At 47.2% G+C, this 14477-nt stretch overlaps 1 protein-coding gene across 5 annotated transcripts in view; it reads right to left on the reverse strand.

Annotated features, from left to right (window-relative positions):
• RASAL2 (RAS protein activator like 2) overlaps window positions 1-14477 on the reverse strand; it is a 140947-nt gene that overhangs the window by 36527 nt on the left and 89943 nt on the right. For all 5 annotated transcript variants that reach the window (XM_065744817.1, XM_065744803.1, XM_065744825.1 and 2 more), the window contains exon 4: window positions 4237-4343. In XM_065744817.1, the coding sequence (XP_065600889.1) occupies window positions 4237-4343 (107 nt within the window). The remainder of the gene's footprint in view (window positions 1-4236; window positions 4344-14477) is intronic.

Genomic DNA, 14477 nt, shown 5'->3' on the forward strand with positions numbered 1-14477 from the left:
AGCGGCGCTCGGGAGAAGCAACAATCTTGCTGACTGCATAAAAGATGAGGCTGGGCAGCCGTGAGATCTCATCAGGCTTTGACCTTCACTTAGGCTGGCTGCATTGTCTTCTGTTCCATTTAGCAGTACTCTTAAAGAGCAAAGAGGCTGCATTCCTATAGATCCAATTATACTCTCGACTGAAAACAGACCAAGGAAGGCAAGCTGTATCAGTCTTCCCATCATGTTCACGTAGGATTCCTATAAGAATCATTTTATTTACTTCAAAGATTGTGTTCTACCTTTTGTCTTTTTTTTTTTTTGCCTCTTTCTTTTTTGCTAATAACCACAAACGGTATGTTGTTTGCAGCAACAATTCACTAACAGCCTCTATCCAAAAAAAGCCAAACTGGAAGAGAGCACTGCAAGTCTGGAGAGCGGTTCACCGACAGCCCTCCACGCTGGGAGGTCTGAAATCATCCCCAAGCTCCAGCCCAACGGCAGAGCAGAGAGAGAACCAAGCCCAGCAGTGCAACAGTGGGGAACGGGATGCACTGAGACTGATCACTGCCAGGACATAGTGTGTGTGGGAAGGGAAAAGCTGGTTTCTCGCCCACCTATGCGTCACGGTGCCTACTTTCAGCCAGTTCCGTCTGTCTTCCTATTTGTTCAATCAAGTAATATCCATTATTAAAAGACTGACTTTTCCTACATGTGAATCTCTATAAACAGCACACAGCTGTCTGTATGCGAGCACGCATACACGCTTCCCCCCCCCCCTCTCCTTTTTCCTGCTTTTCATGGCATTCCCTCCTCTACCAGTTACCCTCACAGACACACTGGAAATTCTCACGCGGCACTTCACACAACTGAACACAGATATGTCACTGCAGGGGACGATGCTTGGGGAAATAGGGAAGAAAGAGGAAAAACAAGCAGTGGGAGCTCTCATCTCTGAATGTGCTGCATGGTACCAGCAGGGCCCACTGTACATCCCTGGGTGGAACTGAACCAGAAAAAGCACTTTCTTATGTTGATCCATGTTGGTCCTGAGCAAGGGTGCAATCACCAAAACTCTGCTTTTCAAGCAGTACCACGTGTAAATATATCTCTTTACCTCCAGTGCACATGGAGGCAGATTTCCTGAGCTTTACACGTCAGCTCCTTAAAATAAATCCTTCATTGACCACTGCCACCAAAGACATTAAAAAATGTCAAGGAAACGTTCCCTTAAAGGCCATTATGCTGTTATGAATCAAAATTCGGGATGCCAAACAAATGCCAATTAGCAATATTAAAAAAACAGATGCCTCGTTCTGAGGGAATATCACAGCCTTGTGTTTGAAGGGAAAAAAGAAACAGCACAGAGCATGCTGGAAGCCAATGCCTGACTGAGAAGATCGTTTTTAAATAGCTTTTCTGATAGGCAAACTTAAAAAGCTGTAAAAGCAACTTATTATGGAAGTCTCAGCATAATTCTTCATCAGTATGGATGAAGGTTAAGCTGTCCCCCGCCTTAAGCTGCTTTCTGTGAGGAAGCTGAAGCAGGGAGAAGAAGAGGTATGGCACAGAGTCAGGTCCACCAGGAATCTAAATGGCACCACCCTGCAGCTGCCTGCATCCCTCCGACCTACGGAGCAAGCATCAATGATTGGGAAAACAAAAATGTGACTTCTGGTGTTATTCATTTCCTTTCTACGCATGACAAATCCCTGCCAAATGCTGATCACCTTGCACGAAACGCTTTTAAAGCCATTACAGGTCACCTTTCACTCGAAGCTCTTCCCAAACCACTGATCTGAGGTTCCCATGAGGCATCCAAATCCAATCCCTCCCTTCGAGAGCTCAGGAGTTTGGAAGGCAACAACCAAAGAAACACGAGTCCTCCCCTCCTTGTCCTGTCAGCCACTGGATAGATCTGCACCAATCCACAGAGGCAACAGGGTATATTATTTCTGATTTGAGCTCATCTGTATTCTTCAGCAACCTGACTCCTAATTGCAGCTTGCTCTTTCAAACAGATCCGGAGCTGGCATGTTTTTAAAGAGGGCAATCTCAGCCCCCACCTGCACCACAACCTGCCAGGGAGTAACAGCACGTAAATGGGTTATTCAGAACAGAACCTGCAAAGTCAGAAGCCTTGTCCCTCTGAGGAAGACAGGAGGGTGCATTATGCTTCTGGGTATACAGGTGGCCAGCCAGACAAAGCAGCTACACGTGGCACAAATAGCTTCTAGATGCACTCCTGGTTTATGCCCAAGAAAAGCAGCCACGTGCTACCTCACCCCTTTGTAGAGTCCTTAAGGAGCACTGACAGGGAAATGAGCAGCATTCTGCAAAGTTCTTCTTTTGAAAGGAAGCGGGAGCTAAGAAACGTTGAAACATTACTTAAAGATGGGATTAACATTAAAAAATAAGGCAAAAAATGGAAACAAAGAAAAAAAGAGAGAAACAATACAGATAGTGATCAAACACTTCAGATGGGTAGCTTGCAGTTAGGTGAAAACTCCAACCACAGCACGTGGGTACACCTACAGGCCAGGGCAGTGACTTATAGATGAAGACAGAGACAACAGAGAATGTCTTATAAACGAAGAGGAGAACAGCCAGGCCATCTCTCCATGTTCAGAGATCCTCCTGGAACTGTACGGACCACGGATTCGGGATAAAATTCTCAGAGCCTGACATAACAGACTGTCCTCGTGATAGCTTCACATGTAACCAGACTGAGGCCCTTTCTGCCTCAAGGAGCACTACCCAGAAAACAGACCACTGAAGTGATGGGTAGTTTTTGCATCTCCGAACAGCTGACCTGGAAAGGCACCTCTGTAAGCCCTCATCTCAACTCAAGCAAGAGCATTTCCCACTAGGTTTTGAATACACCTGTGAGGATGGAGACGTCACAACCTCACTGGGCAACCTGTTACAGCATCTGATCACCCTCGCAGTAAAAAATGCTTTGCTTACACTTCAAATGGGATTCCTTGCACTCATCACCCCTTCTTTGAAGAGCTGGGGTCCATTTGCTTTACCCCCTGCCATCAGGTACTTGTACACATTGTGAAGACCTTCTCTCTTCTGGACTAAGCAATACATTCTGTTTCATCTGCTAATTCAGTTCTTTTTCTAGCTAGATTAAAATGTGATGCTTAGTCTTTCAATAGGTGTTGGAAATTCTGATTACAGTCTGACAGGAAAGCCTCTACAAATTTAATATCCTTCACAATAAGAAGTCAAACTTCAGTGGCTTTTCAAACCCACCTGGAGAACACCCTCAGCAACCCGATATAACTAGTTCTAGCTGTGGGGAAGAGGTTGGACCAGAGAGTTTCAGAAGTCCTTTGCAATATGACATATAATATACATCCTGACATATATTCTATACACTCTGACCAGACTTAAACCTTCTATAATTCAAACAGCCCTCATCAAATTCTTAGCTGATGTTTTTTAATTCCCATTTTCATTTTTAAAGACGATACAACGTACAAGTTAATCAAAGCTCAAGTTTTACACATTTATAGGTAAGGCAGGCTAAGAAATGGGCTTAATGTGGATGAATGTTATCTAAAGCAAGGCAAGAACATATACGTCGAGGCACAGGAATGAAAACGTACGTAGCATTCAAGCTAGATGTTTAAATCATGAAAACCTATTGTTAAAGAGTTACTGAGCCTTGAGGCATTCGCCATCAGTCTGATAATAAAAAAGCTTTTGTGCTGTTGGCCGCAGGCTGACACTGGCAAGAACATCCACACCAGCTGAAAACGTTTCATGCAGACTCTCAGCGAACTGAACTTGCAACGAAAGCTGAAGAGAGAAAGAGCAATTAAGACACCTGCAGAGATTTCACCTGCTCCAGAGTAAACCATAAAGCCCTTTTGGTTTGCTACGTAGCAATTGACACGAGGGTAAAACAACACACTGTCACAGAATCGTAGGGGTTGGAAGGGACCTCAAGAGATCATCAAGTTCAACCCCCCTGCCAAAGCAGGCTCCCTACACCTACCTGAAGGAACTTTCTGCCTAGTCAAATACGGAACGCAGCCCCCGGCAGCAGCTACATAGATATTGATGGAGCTTGCTGCCCACATTTCGACTGCTGTTTCACCATTTCCAACTAATCGCTCCTTTTCCTTTTTTTTTTTTCCAAATTTTTTTATTTTTCTTTTTTTGAGCCTAGTTAAACACAGTCGATACCTTAACCTCCTCCTCCTGTACAGTGAGAACAATTCCCCCTCTGCAGGAAGTGCTTACCGATACTTTGAAAGGAGACGTATTCGCAGCATCCATGGGGTTGGTTTTCTCAGACGTGCTGGTCCCGGAGATGCTCCGTCTGCGAGGAGATCTCTCCGCTGGGACCTCTAAGGAGGAACAGAAAAAGAAGGTGAATGGGTGCAGGGGGTGGGGAGCAGTTCAGCTTTGTGCCTCAGCAAAGTTTCCAGTGCACGCCGGAATGCTGAGCTACGCTCACCTACTTTTTATGTCTTATTTACCTCCTCAGTGAGGATGGCATTTCCCCTGGACAGCTTCAAGGCGGTGAATCTGACCCGATTGTAGGCAAGAGGCAATAAAAATGCTGCTGAAGATCAATACCCAATGCTAATCAGAAAACACTAAATTCCTCTTTTTCACATAAGCAACGCAGTCTTTAATGGATAACTAAAATCGAGACACTGGAAAATTCAGTATTAGTCACAGCTCAACACAATTTGACAGAGGTCAAAGTTTGGTTTCCTACGATCACACAACTTGCCAAGACCACGCAACCACCAGAGCTGCCCGGGCAATAAGGCATATATCTCTGCAGATAAAAAGAAATAGGTCAACTTCTAATTCTGCCAATATGACCTTACTAAGATACGACTTCGGCATCTTAAATCAAAGCAGGCTGAGCTGATGAGCACAAATATCCATTAAAAAATATGCCTGCGTCCAATTCTGCCGGCTTACAAAGTATACACATACAAAGGCACGCGTACCATACGCATGTGGGTTTTTATATACAATGAGATGCACACGCACACAGACACACGGATACCTTTGTTACAAGTGCTGCCCATCTCCGGCTCGATTGCCAGACTTAAAGGAGCCCGGCTTCACAAACCATCCTAAGCGAGGGGAGGGAGAAAATTACTTCCTAGCAGAAAGTCCATTGTTATCTGCCGAATCTTCAAGCAGAGGAAATAAAGCGTGACTCCAGACAGTGATGCTCTGACTCCTACCGTTTTCCTTCCAGGAGACATGCAGTTTAAACTTCCGTTTCTGGTCGCCCGGCCCTAGGGATCCGTGCTACTTCCATCCGAGGTGAACGCCGGGGCTGCGCTCCCCCTCCCTGCCACGGCTCGCAGGGAGACAGCGAGTGAAAAGCGAGCACAGGACTGCAGCTATTCAATCAATCGCTCCGACTGCACATCCTCATTAGTTACTTGCAGGCTATTAATGGACGCCCAAGTGCCGGCTTCCCTCCCTTACGGAAGATGTCCCTGCGTCTCCCCGATTCAGGGCAGCAAGGAAGCTTGGCGGAGACGGGCTGCCAGCTGGTGCCACAAGAGCTGCGTGGCGAAATCACTGAAGAGAAAGCGAGAGCAGCCTTCTTCAGGGATGGCACCGCTTGTAATGCCTTGGAAGAGCGGGACTGTGATTTCAGAGGCACTGTAGCGGCAGCTCCCGTTATTTGGAGCCTCTGGAACATTCTGGGTGAGAGGCGAGGACAGCCAGACCCTGCAGTGCCGGCTCAACCTCAGATATTTCTCTCTTAACCAACCAGACCTCCGGCACTCAGCTCGGATCCACCGGCGGGGGCTGAGCTGCTGAGCACACAGCTGGGCACGGCACAGGATGGGCAGAGCAGAGCCCCGCTGCATCCCGCTCAGCACAGCGGCATCGGGGCCATCCCTCCCTCGGTGCTCAGCGTTGGGTACCGCGTGTCCCGGTGCCTCCAGAATGCCTGGAGCAGCAGCCCCGGCCCTCGGAAGGCTGCTGGGTTTGTCCCAGGTGTGCTCCTCCTTCTCTCCCCCCCCCATCTTCCCCCCTAAGCACGGCTTTAGTCCCGCAGCCCCTGTAAGTGCCGCGCTCCCAAAGGGAGCTCTGTTATGCAGGATTTAAGGATGGCTTCTGCCGCTCGCAATGTAAATGTAATGAAAGCAAACAGGAGCGATGGATGCGCACGGAACCGGGGAGCGAGGTGAGCACCTTGCCTTTGAGATCGACTAGTAATGAGAAACGTAATGGGCTTGGCTCGCTCCACTCCTCACCCACAGGAAATCACATCCAAGCCGCTGCGGTGATTTAACACAGCCTGTTAGCTTTGCTGAGTCATAAATGAAAGCCGGAGCCCAAGCTCCCCCGTTTCTAACAAGAGGTGGTCGCTCCGCGAGCGGGGAGCTCAGCAAAAAGTTGGTGTTCAAAGGGGAAGGACCTGCCCCGCTCACCTCACCCATCCCACAGCAACGCAGGCTCTCAACCAATGAAACAACAAGGCTCCATCTATATCACGAGTTTCTGCCGCTCTCACAGTGGGAAGGGGAAAGGGAGATGCTCACAAGGTGCCTGTAACAAACTAAAAATACAACTACCTTCCCTTCTCCTCCAAAAAGCGAGAGCAAAGTGACAACGCGCTCAGTCCCCAGGACAAAACAGGACCCAGATACAGCAGAGCTGTCAAGACAGGTTAACTCAAAATCACCGACCGACTGCAATCTGCTGCGGCGCCCACGGAGTGGTATTTCTGCTGAGCTGTGTAAAAAGTAAATACAAATCTATACCGTCAGTAGCAGGCAAAAAAGGAGATGGTTCCCTCCCCGGCTGCACAGGCGATGCTGGAGGCTGCTCTTGCATAAACCTCACCTGCTGTAAAAATCAATGCACCTCTCCTCGGCTCAGTATTAAATTACAATTGCTCTCTGCACTGCTCACTCTCAGGGACCAGGACCACAGATAAATCACATCGCTGCTACAGATAAACAGTCTGAAAACTCTCCTCATCCACTCTCAATCTCCAGGGGAGAAAAAATAAAAAGCAGACAGCTCTTCCCCTTTTCACCCTCAAATAGAAAACTCCCATCAACCCAATGAATTGCTATATCCCTATGGGGCCCTTTTCATTTATCACCTCGCTTATTGGTGAGCTGCAGTATTATTTATGCAAGGGAACATCTATGCCAGTAAGTATTTCGGCACTGTGCTAGTCCCAGGGAACCAGTGAAGCCAGGCTGGCTCCAGGGCAGTGCCCAGGGATCCAGGCAGGTAGTGCTCTCTGCACCCGTTTGCACTGCACTGCTCTCCCCGTGCCACGCTCTGGCTCACTTTGCTCTGCTGCACTTTGCATCTCTGAGCTCCAGCCAGGACACGGCTCTCTGGCTCCACCTGAATTTCCCACTGCTCCATGCTCTGGCCACTTGAAACCCAAACCTGCACTGCTGTGGGAGTTCGGAATCTACTGTGAAGAGCTTTTTCTCGACAGCAGAAGGAAAGCTGTAGCAAGCCTCCCTCCCTCTCAGTTTTTCTGAATTAGAAACAGATTGGAGAAGGGCAAGGAAAACAATCAGGAACAAAGGAACATCCTCAGGGGTAAGAGCGAAAAGAATGAGGTTGGTGACCTTGTAAATGAGGTCATGGAAACAAAGCCTGCAGGGGTCCTGCTGACCCCAGAGGCAGTGCCATGGGTCACAGCAGGGCCCTGCCACGTGCCGGGGCTGAAGGGAGCCCCAAGCACCCGCCTGGGGGTGCCAGAAAAGGGTGAGCACATTGGCAAGCATAGCTCCTGCCTGTCAGTACTCAAAAGGGGCTGGTGGAGGTCTGTGTCACAGCAAACATCAGAGCATCCCATCCTCGCCATGGCAGCAAGTCCCAGCATATAGCCACTGTCCAGCAAACAAGAAAATCCGTGCTGGTGTTCATCCTCTTTACATGTCTTTCACTGAAATCTCTGTCTTGTCTTTGCCAGGAAGGGGCAGACTGCTGATGTGTGAGCTCCTGCTTAGGGGAATAAAAGGCAGATTCGGCAGGATCCCAGGGACTGGGGCTTCCTTTCTTCATCTGTGCACTTCCTGATATGACAGTGCTGTGGTCTGTGACTGGAGGGAATGCGGAATGTGATCCATAAAAAAGAATCAATTCATTCCGCCTCTCGGGTCTAGCTTAATTACAAACATCTGAAAAACACAAAACCAGTTCAATTCCACCTATTACTTGGCTACAGGCAAAGACTGCCTCTCAGGTGCAATGGCATTCAAATGTTCCCAGCTAAGCACCCACCTCACTAATTTCAGCCCCTCTCCACAGCTACCTATGAGAAAATGGTAATTGATTATTCTGATCATTCAACTTAGCGTGGCTATTTTCACCTGCCATTTTCAAAATCTATCTGCACAGACAGCTTCTTTTACATTGTTAATACAATAATGCCTAGAGGCCTCAGCAGGCTGCCCTACTGCAGCCACAGCCATGGACCAGAACATACTGAAGGACTTCAGTGCCATCTCCAGCACTGTTTTCTCCTCTGTCAAAAGGACCATTATACAGATTAGCTACAAGAGAAAAACACAACACAACCCTGCAGCACTTGACTCGCCGTGACTCAAGATTTCTGAACACATTTTAAGAACTAATGGGTTCCAAGCTATGCTTGGAAGAGTGGGAGCCCTTATGGGATTGCCACTGGAACAAGTGTTTGAAGATGCTAGCCATACAAGGAACCACCAGTCGAGTGGTTTACTACAGAGACAAACCACTGGGTTTCAGTATTTGTCTCTCAGACAACAGGAGCTACAGAGCAACACTACTCAGGGCAGAAGTAAGGCAGGTGCTTGCTCAGTCCTGGTGGTTTGCTCTCCTCACATACCTACATCTATCTCTATGCATGTGCACGCACACATGCAGCACGTGCAGCATATTAATCGAGTGTAACATTATGGCATCCACAACTTCATCAAAACAGAAGGGGTTATTTTATCTCCTTGGCCCCTTAGGATTGTTTCAGAGCGCTCAAGTGACAGCTCTAATGAGAAGGAGATCTCGTTGGGTGCAGTTGGTATTTACTTACCATTTCTTTTACCTTGGTGAAAATGCCTACGAGCCAACAAAATTACAGGTAGCAATAAAAAGCAGAAAGCAAGCAAGCATCAGGAGATATGTGCAGCCTAAACAGTGTATTTCAAATGAGCGTTGCCTAATGAAACAGGAAGCCTCACAGAAAAATAAATAAAGCCGTTCATGTTTTTATCTTGGAGTATGTTTTCTATCCTGTTGTACTCACTTGGGGAAAAATCAGAGAGGGGCCCAACTCACAGACCGTTATAACAATTAATTAAATGCCTGGGAAAAAAAAACAAGAGCTGAAAGCAAACACAAAGTAGGATCTGTATTCAATCCTGGGGTCTCACGGTCTCAATGCATTATGTAAATTCTACCACGTATAAGTTAAAGGAGAAAAGTGAAATTTGCAGCGATGGCTTTTCCCTGTTTGTTGAGACAACTAAATAGGAAGAAAAAAGCCACAAGAAGATAGGTCTGAGAGCACAACAAAGTCACAATCACAGCATACCATACTGCACAGAAGCCAGCGAGGGAAGTACAAAGGAAACCCAGTGAAGCTCACTTGTTATAGAACTCCACCAACAAACAACTACCAGGTACCAACTGCAATCAAAACCTCTTCCACTCCTTCAGCAGGGACTGTGCTTGACTGAGGACTGAGTTGACTGGACAAGTCCTGCAAGATGATCCAGGTAAACATCCGGGGGATTTTTAATTTGCATGCAGGTAATTCTGTTGCTTAGACACCTGCACTGCTTTGGCATCTGAAAAAATGTAATTGAATTAGTGCCCAATTCAGAAGGTGCGTAGCAAGCGACGTAAACGACAATTTAAGTCACTTACAAGACGTCAAGTCATTGATTCATAAGGAGTTCAGTCTGAAAGACAAGGCATAACAAGCAGAGCAGATGAACGCACAGATGAGGCTGGAAGAAAGGGCAAGAATATCACAGAAGATTAAAAAAAAATTGGCTTTCAAGCACTGACTATCACAATCCCTTTATGGAGAATGTTCTGCAGACACTGAATGTGGCATTTCATGAGTACATCATCAGCTGTTATCAGATTGATGCATTCACTTTGAGGCGGTGGAAAAAAACCCCTCCAGCTCTGCAAATATAAGTCAGAAATGAAACATATGTGCATCCCTAGCTGTTCAATGTGTCCTCTGCATGAAATTTGGAATTGTTGCCCTCCCCTTCCCTCCTCTCCCACCTTTTTTTTTTTTTAACCTTCATCAGCTTTGAAAATCTCCTTCACCAACCGACTCCACACACAGCAGTACAAATTGCCAGGACAATTGTGCCAAGGCATAACCAGGCACGAGGAGCTACCACACATGACCTGGAGATGCTGATGTCCTCGTTAGCTTCTAACGATCTTGGACTGCCCCCGCTAATTTAAATTACCTTGTGTTTGCTGCAGAGAGATTGCACACAGACAATTAACACAGATCAGCTGATGCATGGCAACTTGTTCCCGCAGCGTAATTTGTTGAGAGGCTTATGACTTAGACATGCATTAGTATGGTTTCAATATTTATTATCCTCGTTATTAAACAACAGCCCAGAGCCATGTCTTTCAGAAGTAGTCCTTTTTCTCTCCATGAGAATCAAGGCGTTCACTAAAGAGCAAGCTTTTGCTCTGGTTATTGGGATGATCTCACACGTGGCTGGCTCCTGGGGGCATCCAGGCTCTGCAGCTATTCCCCATTCCCCTCAGTGGGCCAGAAGCTGGCCTCAAGCAACCACAGCTCTTGCTCACTCTGGCAGGATTTTGCCCTTCAGCAATGATAGCTATTCTCATGGATGCACAAATAGGAAAATCTCCATGCACAGCAGATATCCGAGGGATGTCACTGAACCTTTAACGTGGCTCTGGACTTAAGACGGCGTTTGGGAACTGTTATTTCCTTAAGGTAAAACATATGTGGTTTGGAGGCCAAAAAAAAAGGCCACCTTGAATAGCTCAGCTCTGTGATGCCCTCCAGATTCCACGTTAACAAATATTCTTGGGGTGAGACTTAGAAGACAACTTGAGGACCTCTTGGTGTGGGAGAGCAGGCTCTGAAGAACAGCACCCACGTTGAGTCCGTGCACACTCTTGTCCCTGCTCACATTCAATATGGCATTCCTAAAGAAGGCCTCAGCACACAGTAATGAGCAAACACAGACATGCTCCAGGAGCACTTACTGTCCCCACACCTTCCGTACCCCTCTGGAGCTGCTGACCTAGAGGGAATACTGTAAATCAAGCTTCCTGGAAAGTGCACAGCAACACCAGGACCACGTGGTCTGGATGGAGACAACAAACATGAGGGAAGAAGTACATCGAGATGGGCTGCTGCCTCCTTGACCATGAAAGATCCTGGCAGATACAAACAAAAATGTACAGCGAACAAACTAAGAAGTCCAACACGAGGGAAAAGGGGATGCGTACTGGGCTTCCTGTGTGAGCATTATCAAAGCAGAACAGGAGCAGGATGCATCCTGAGAACAACGAAAGAAGAGCGAGATGGAATGATGTGCACTGAGCAATGAGAGCAAAAGAATAAAAACAAATGCCAACAGCCTGAAATACCAACAGCTGAAAGGGGAAAAAACCAAAACAATAATCAGCCTCTTTGTGCGAAAGCCGTTTCAGCTCCTTACTGGTATTTATGTTGGACTACAAACAAAAGAGCAGTTTCAATTTTCTCCTTGAATAAAGTTAAATGGATGCGTTAAGTGTGCAGAAACAGAGCCCGCGATTGTTTGATTGCGCTCCCTAGATCTAATTTCTGGAGTAGAGCAGCATCTGATCCCTTGCATGAAATCTCTGTTCCAAACGCATCGAGGCATTTCTCTTTGGAGGAAAACTTTCAGCAAAGTCTCCTCTTTGGTTTATCTCCCGAGCGTCGCGTGGTTGGGAAATGAAGTTGCAGGCGTGCTGACGGCAATGGGTAAAGTGGTCTGAACACAGGGATGAGCTTGTCAAATGGCACAGAGGGATAAAAACCCATCCTTAAGAAACACTTCTGAGCCCAGAAAAGACCTTGTGGCCAACTAGGATGGCACATGACCTTTGCCCAGTACGCTTGCAACTATTTCAGCAGATTCTAAGTTTAATTAATCACTGCGTAGCATTTAAAAGCTTTTAAAAAGAAATAACATCCGGTAGCTGAAGGACTGAAGGAATTTAACGCCAACTGAAAGCAGTTAACGGCTTGCCAGTCAAACGTAAACAAAAACGAGAACAATCAGCACCCTACCGTACCCAGAAACGACAGAAGGCTTTTCTCATCTTCTGTGCTGCTATCCAGCCACTCGGCCGCATCGCCAGGGGAAAGGAGACTCATTCTCCAGCCAGAAAACTTTTCCATACAGACAACAAGGAGTGAATGAAGCAGGGCAGGCAGGGCGGGGAGGAGCGGGTGGTCTCGGGATTCCAGTGCTCCAGTTGTTGCCTACACTGACAAGACACGAGTGCTGTCCTGCCCCGCACGCTCAGCCCCGCACCTGACAGCCCATAGTGCCGGGGCAGGCATGGGGGGACCTGCACTTGTTGTCCCTTTGTGTCAGCTTTCAGTTCAGGCAGGAACAGAAAGAAGGCAAAAAAAAAAAAAAAAAAAGGGGAGCGGGGAAACCGAGGTCTGAAAATCCAGAGGAGGTCGCAGGTTATGATGGAATCGGTTTAGAGAGAAAAAAAAATAGATCTCAGTGCTGATGGAGCTCGAACAAGTAAGCAAAACAGTTCATCAGCCAAGTGTACTGTATCCCTACCATCCCCTACAGTGTTGGCTTTGTTTGTAGGCTCAGGCTTTATGCTTTACGCTAAAAGAAAAAACGAATCCAATCCCCCCCACCCACTACGGAAGAGCCAGCACTCCCCTGCTCACAAGCCCCTCTGTGCTCCAGCTATTATACCAGCCTCTCTTACAATGCATTTGTTCATGCAATGGCAGGTTGATCAATCTGGGAAGAGGAAGCTCCCACCCCTCCCTCTCCCCTCCCCTCCTGCATGGCGGCGGCATTGATCGGCAATGATGGCATCTGCCTCCGCCCGCCAGCACAGCAGAGCGAGATGAGGAGGGGGCACTGCCCGCAGCGCCTCAAAGTCATCAGTGCCCATTCTTTCTTTTCTGAAGAGAGAGAATGATTTTGCTCCGCCTGGACGGCGAGCTTGCCCTGCCCAGCTCTGCGCCGAGGACTTGCCGTCGGGACTTTACATAGGGCACATTTAATTGCGCGGGATTTATAGCGCGGGATTTATTCCACACAAAAGAGCGTTTTGCAGGTTTACACATGCAGAAGCAGAGACGAATCCTGGTAAGCGAGGGACTCCCGGGCCCCACAAATCAAAATTGCCTTTGTCCTCAGGGGACGGAGCATCAGCTCCGATCAAACTGCGCTCTTTAAAGAGACAGCGCCTTTTGTGCACCACCTTCTGAACCTGCCTTTAAAATCAAGAATTCGCATCCTCGCCAACCCCTGTTACAAAGCAGGACACGTGCTGACTAAAACCCGAGCCAAAACAACGACAAAAGCCATTAGATCAGCAAGGCAGAGAATTAGTTACTAACCAACCAACGGAGGGAGAAAAAATAACAAGAAAAAGAGCTGTGAAGTCCCAGCAGGGAAGAAAATTCCAATTACTCAGACAAACTGCAGCAAGGTGTTGTTTGTGCAGGACAGATATTTTGGTAATGCACCTGCCAGGCAGGGCAGATGCTGCACAGAACACAATTAATGTGGGAATGGGGGTGTGGTTAGCAAGCATGGCAGGGATGGGTCAGTGGTTGGGCTGGATGACCTTCAGGGTCTCTTCCAACCTAAGTGATGCTATGGTTCTAACTATGCTTTCCCACCCTGCCTTTTTGTTCTGACAGAAAGAGCTTTCCCAACACGTTTTCCCTCTGTGTGGAGGAGGATGACATTTTGTCCAACTTCCACACGCAGAGCCGTCTTCGAGTTACGAATGTGCAAACTGATGACGTAAATCTCGCTGCGATAAGCATGGAATTAAATCCAGCTCTGAGAGCCAGGATTAGGTGGCTGTTTTCTCTGCTCAGTTGGTCAATATGAAATAATTTTACTTTTTTCCTTTTAGCTTTCTGCGAAACAAGCCCAAAATGCAGACAGCCCTCCCATTAAAAACTGGTTTAATTTGCTACGATACCTATCATTTCCATAAATAATAGGTTGTAGGGAAAACAAGAGTATTGATTTCCTGTGAACGCTTCTCATGAATTTTCTATCCTTTCTAAAGGAACAGATCTGGCATGCATTCTGCCTTCCTCCACAGCTGTCTTACCTGTATCATGATTCAACTTGTCACAGTGCTCACAGCTAAGGGGGTAAGTATATTAACCATCAGAAATGAAAATGGCTTGCTGAAAATACGAGAGCGTGCAAACTGTGGTCAGAAAATGGAGAAATGGAGGCAGAACTGGCAAAGATCTCAGCCAGGCACGTGTAAGG

Source organism: Cyrtonyx montezumae, unplaced genomic scaffold (assembly GCF_038088225.1).
Source record: "Cyrtonyx montezumae isolate F1298 unplaced genomic scaffold, pur_monq_1.0 scaffold_1, whole genome shotgun sequence".
In the NCBI taxonomy this organism is placed as follows: Eukaryota; Metazoa; Chordata; class Aves; order Galliformes; family Odontophoridae; genus Cyrtonyx; species Cyrtonyx montezumae.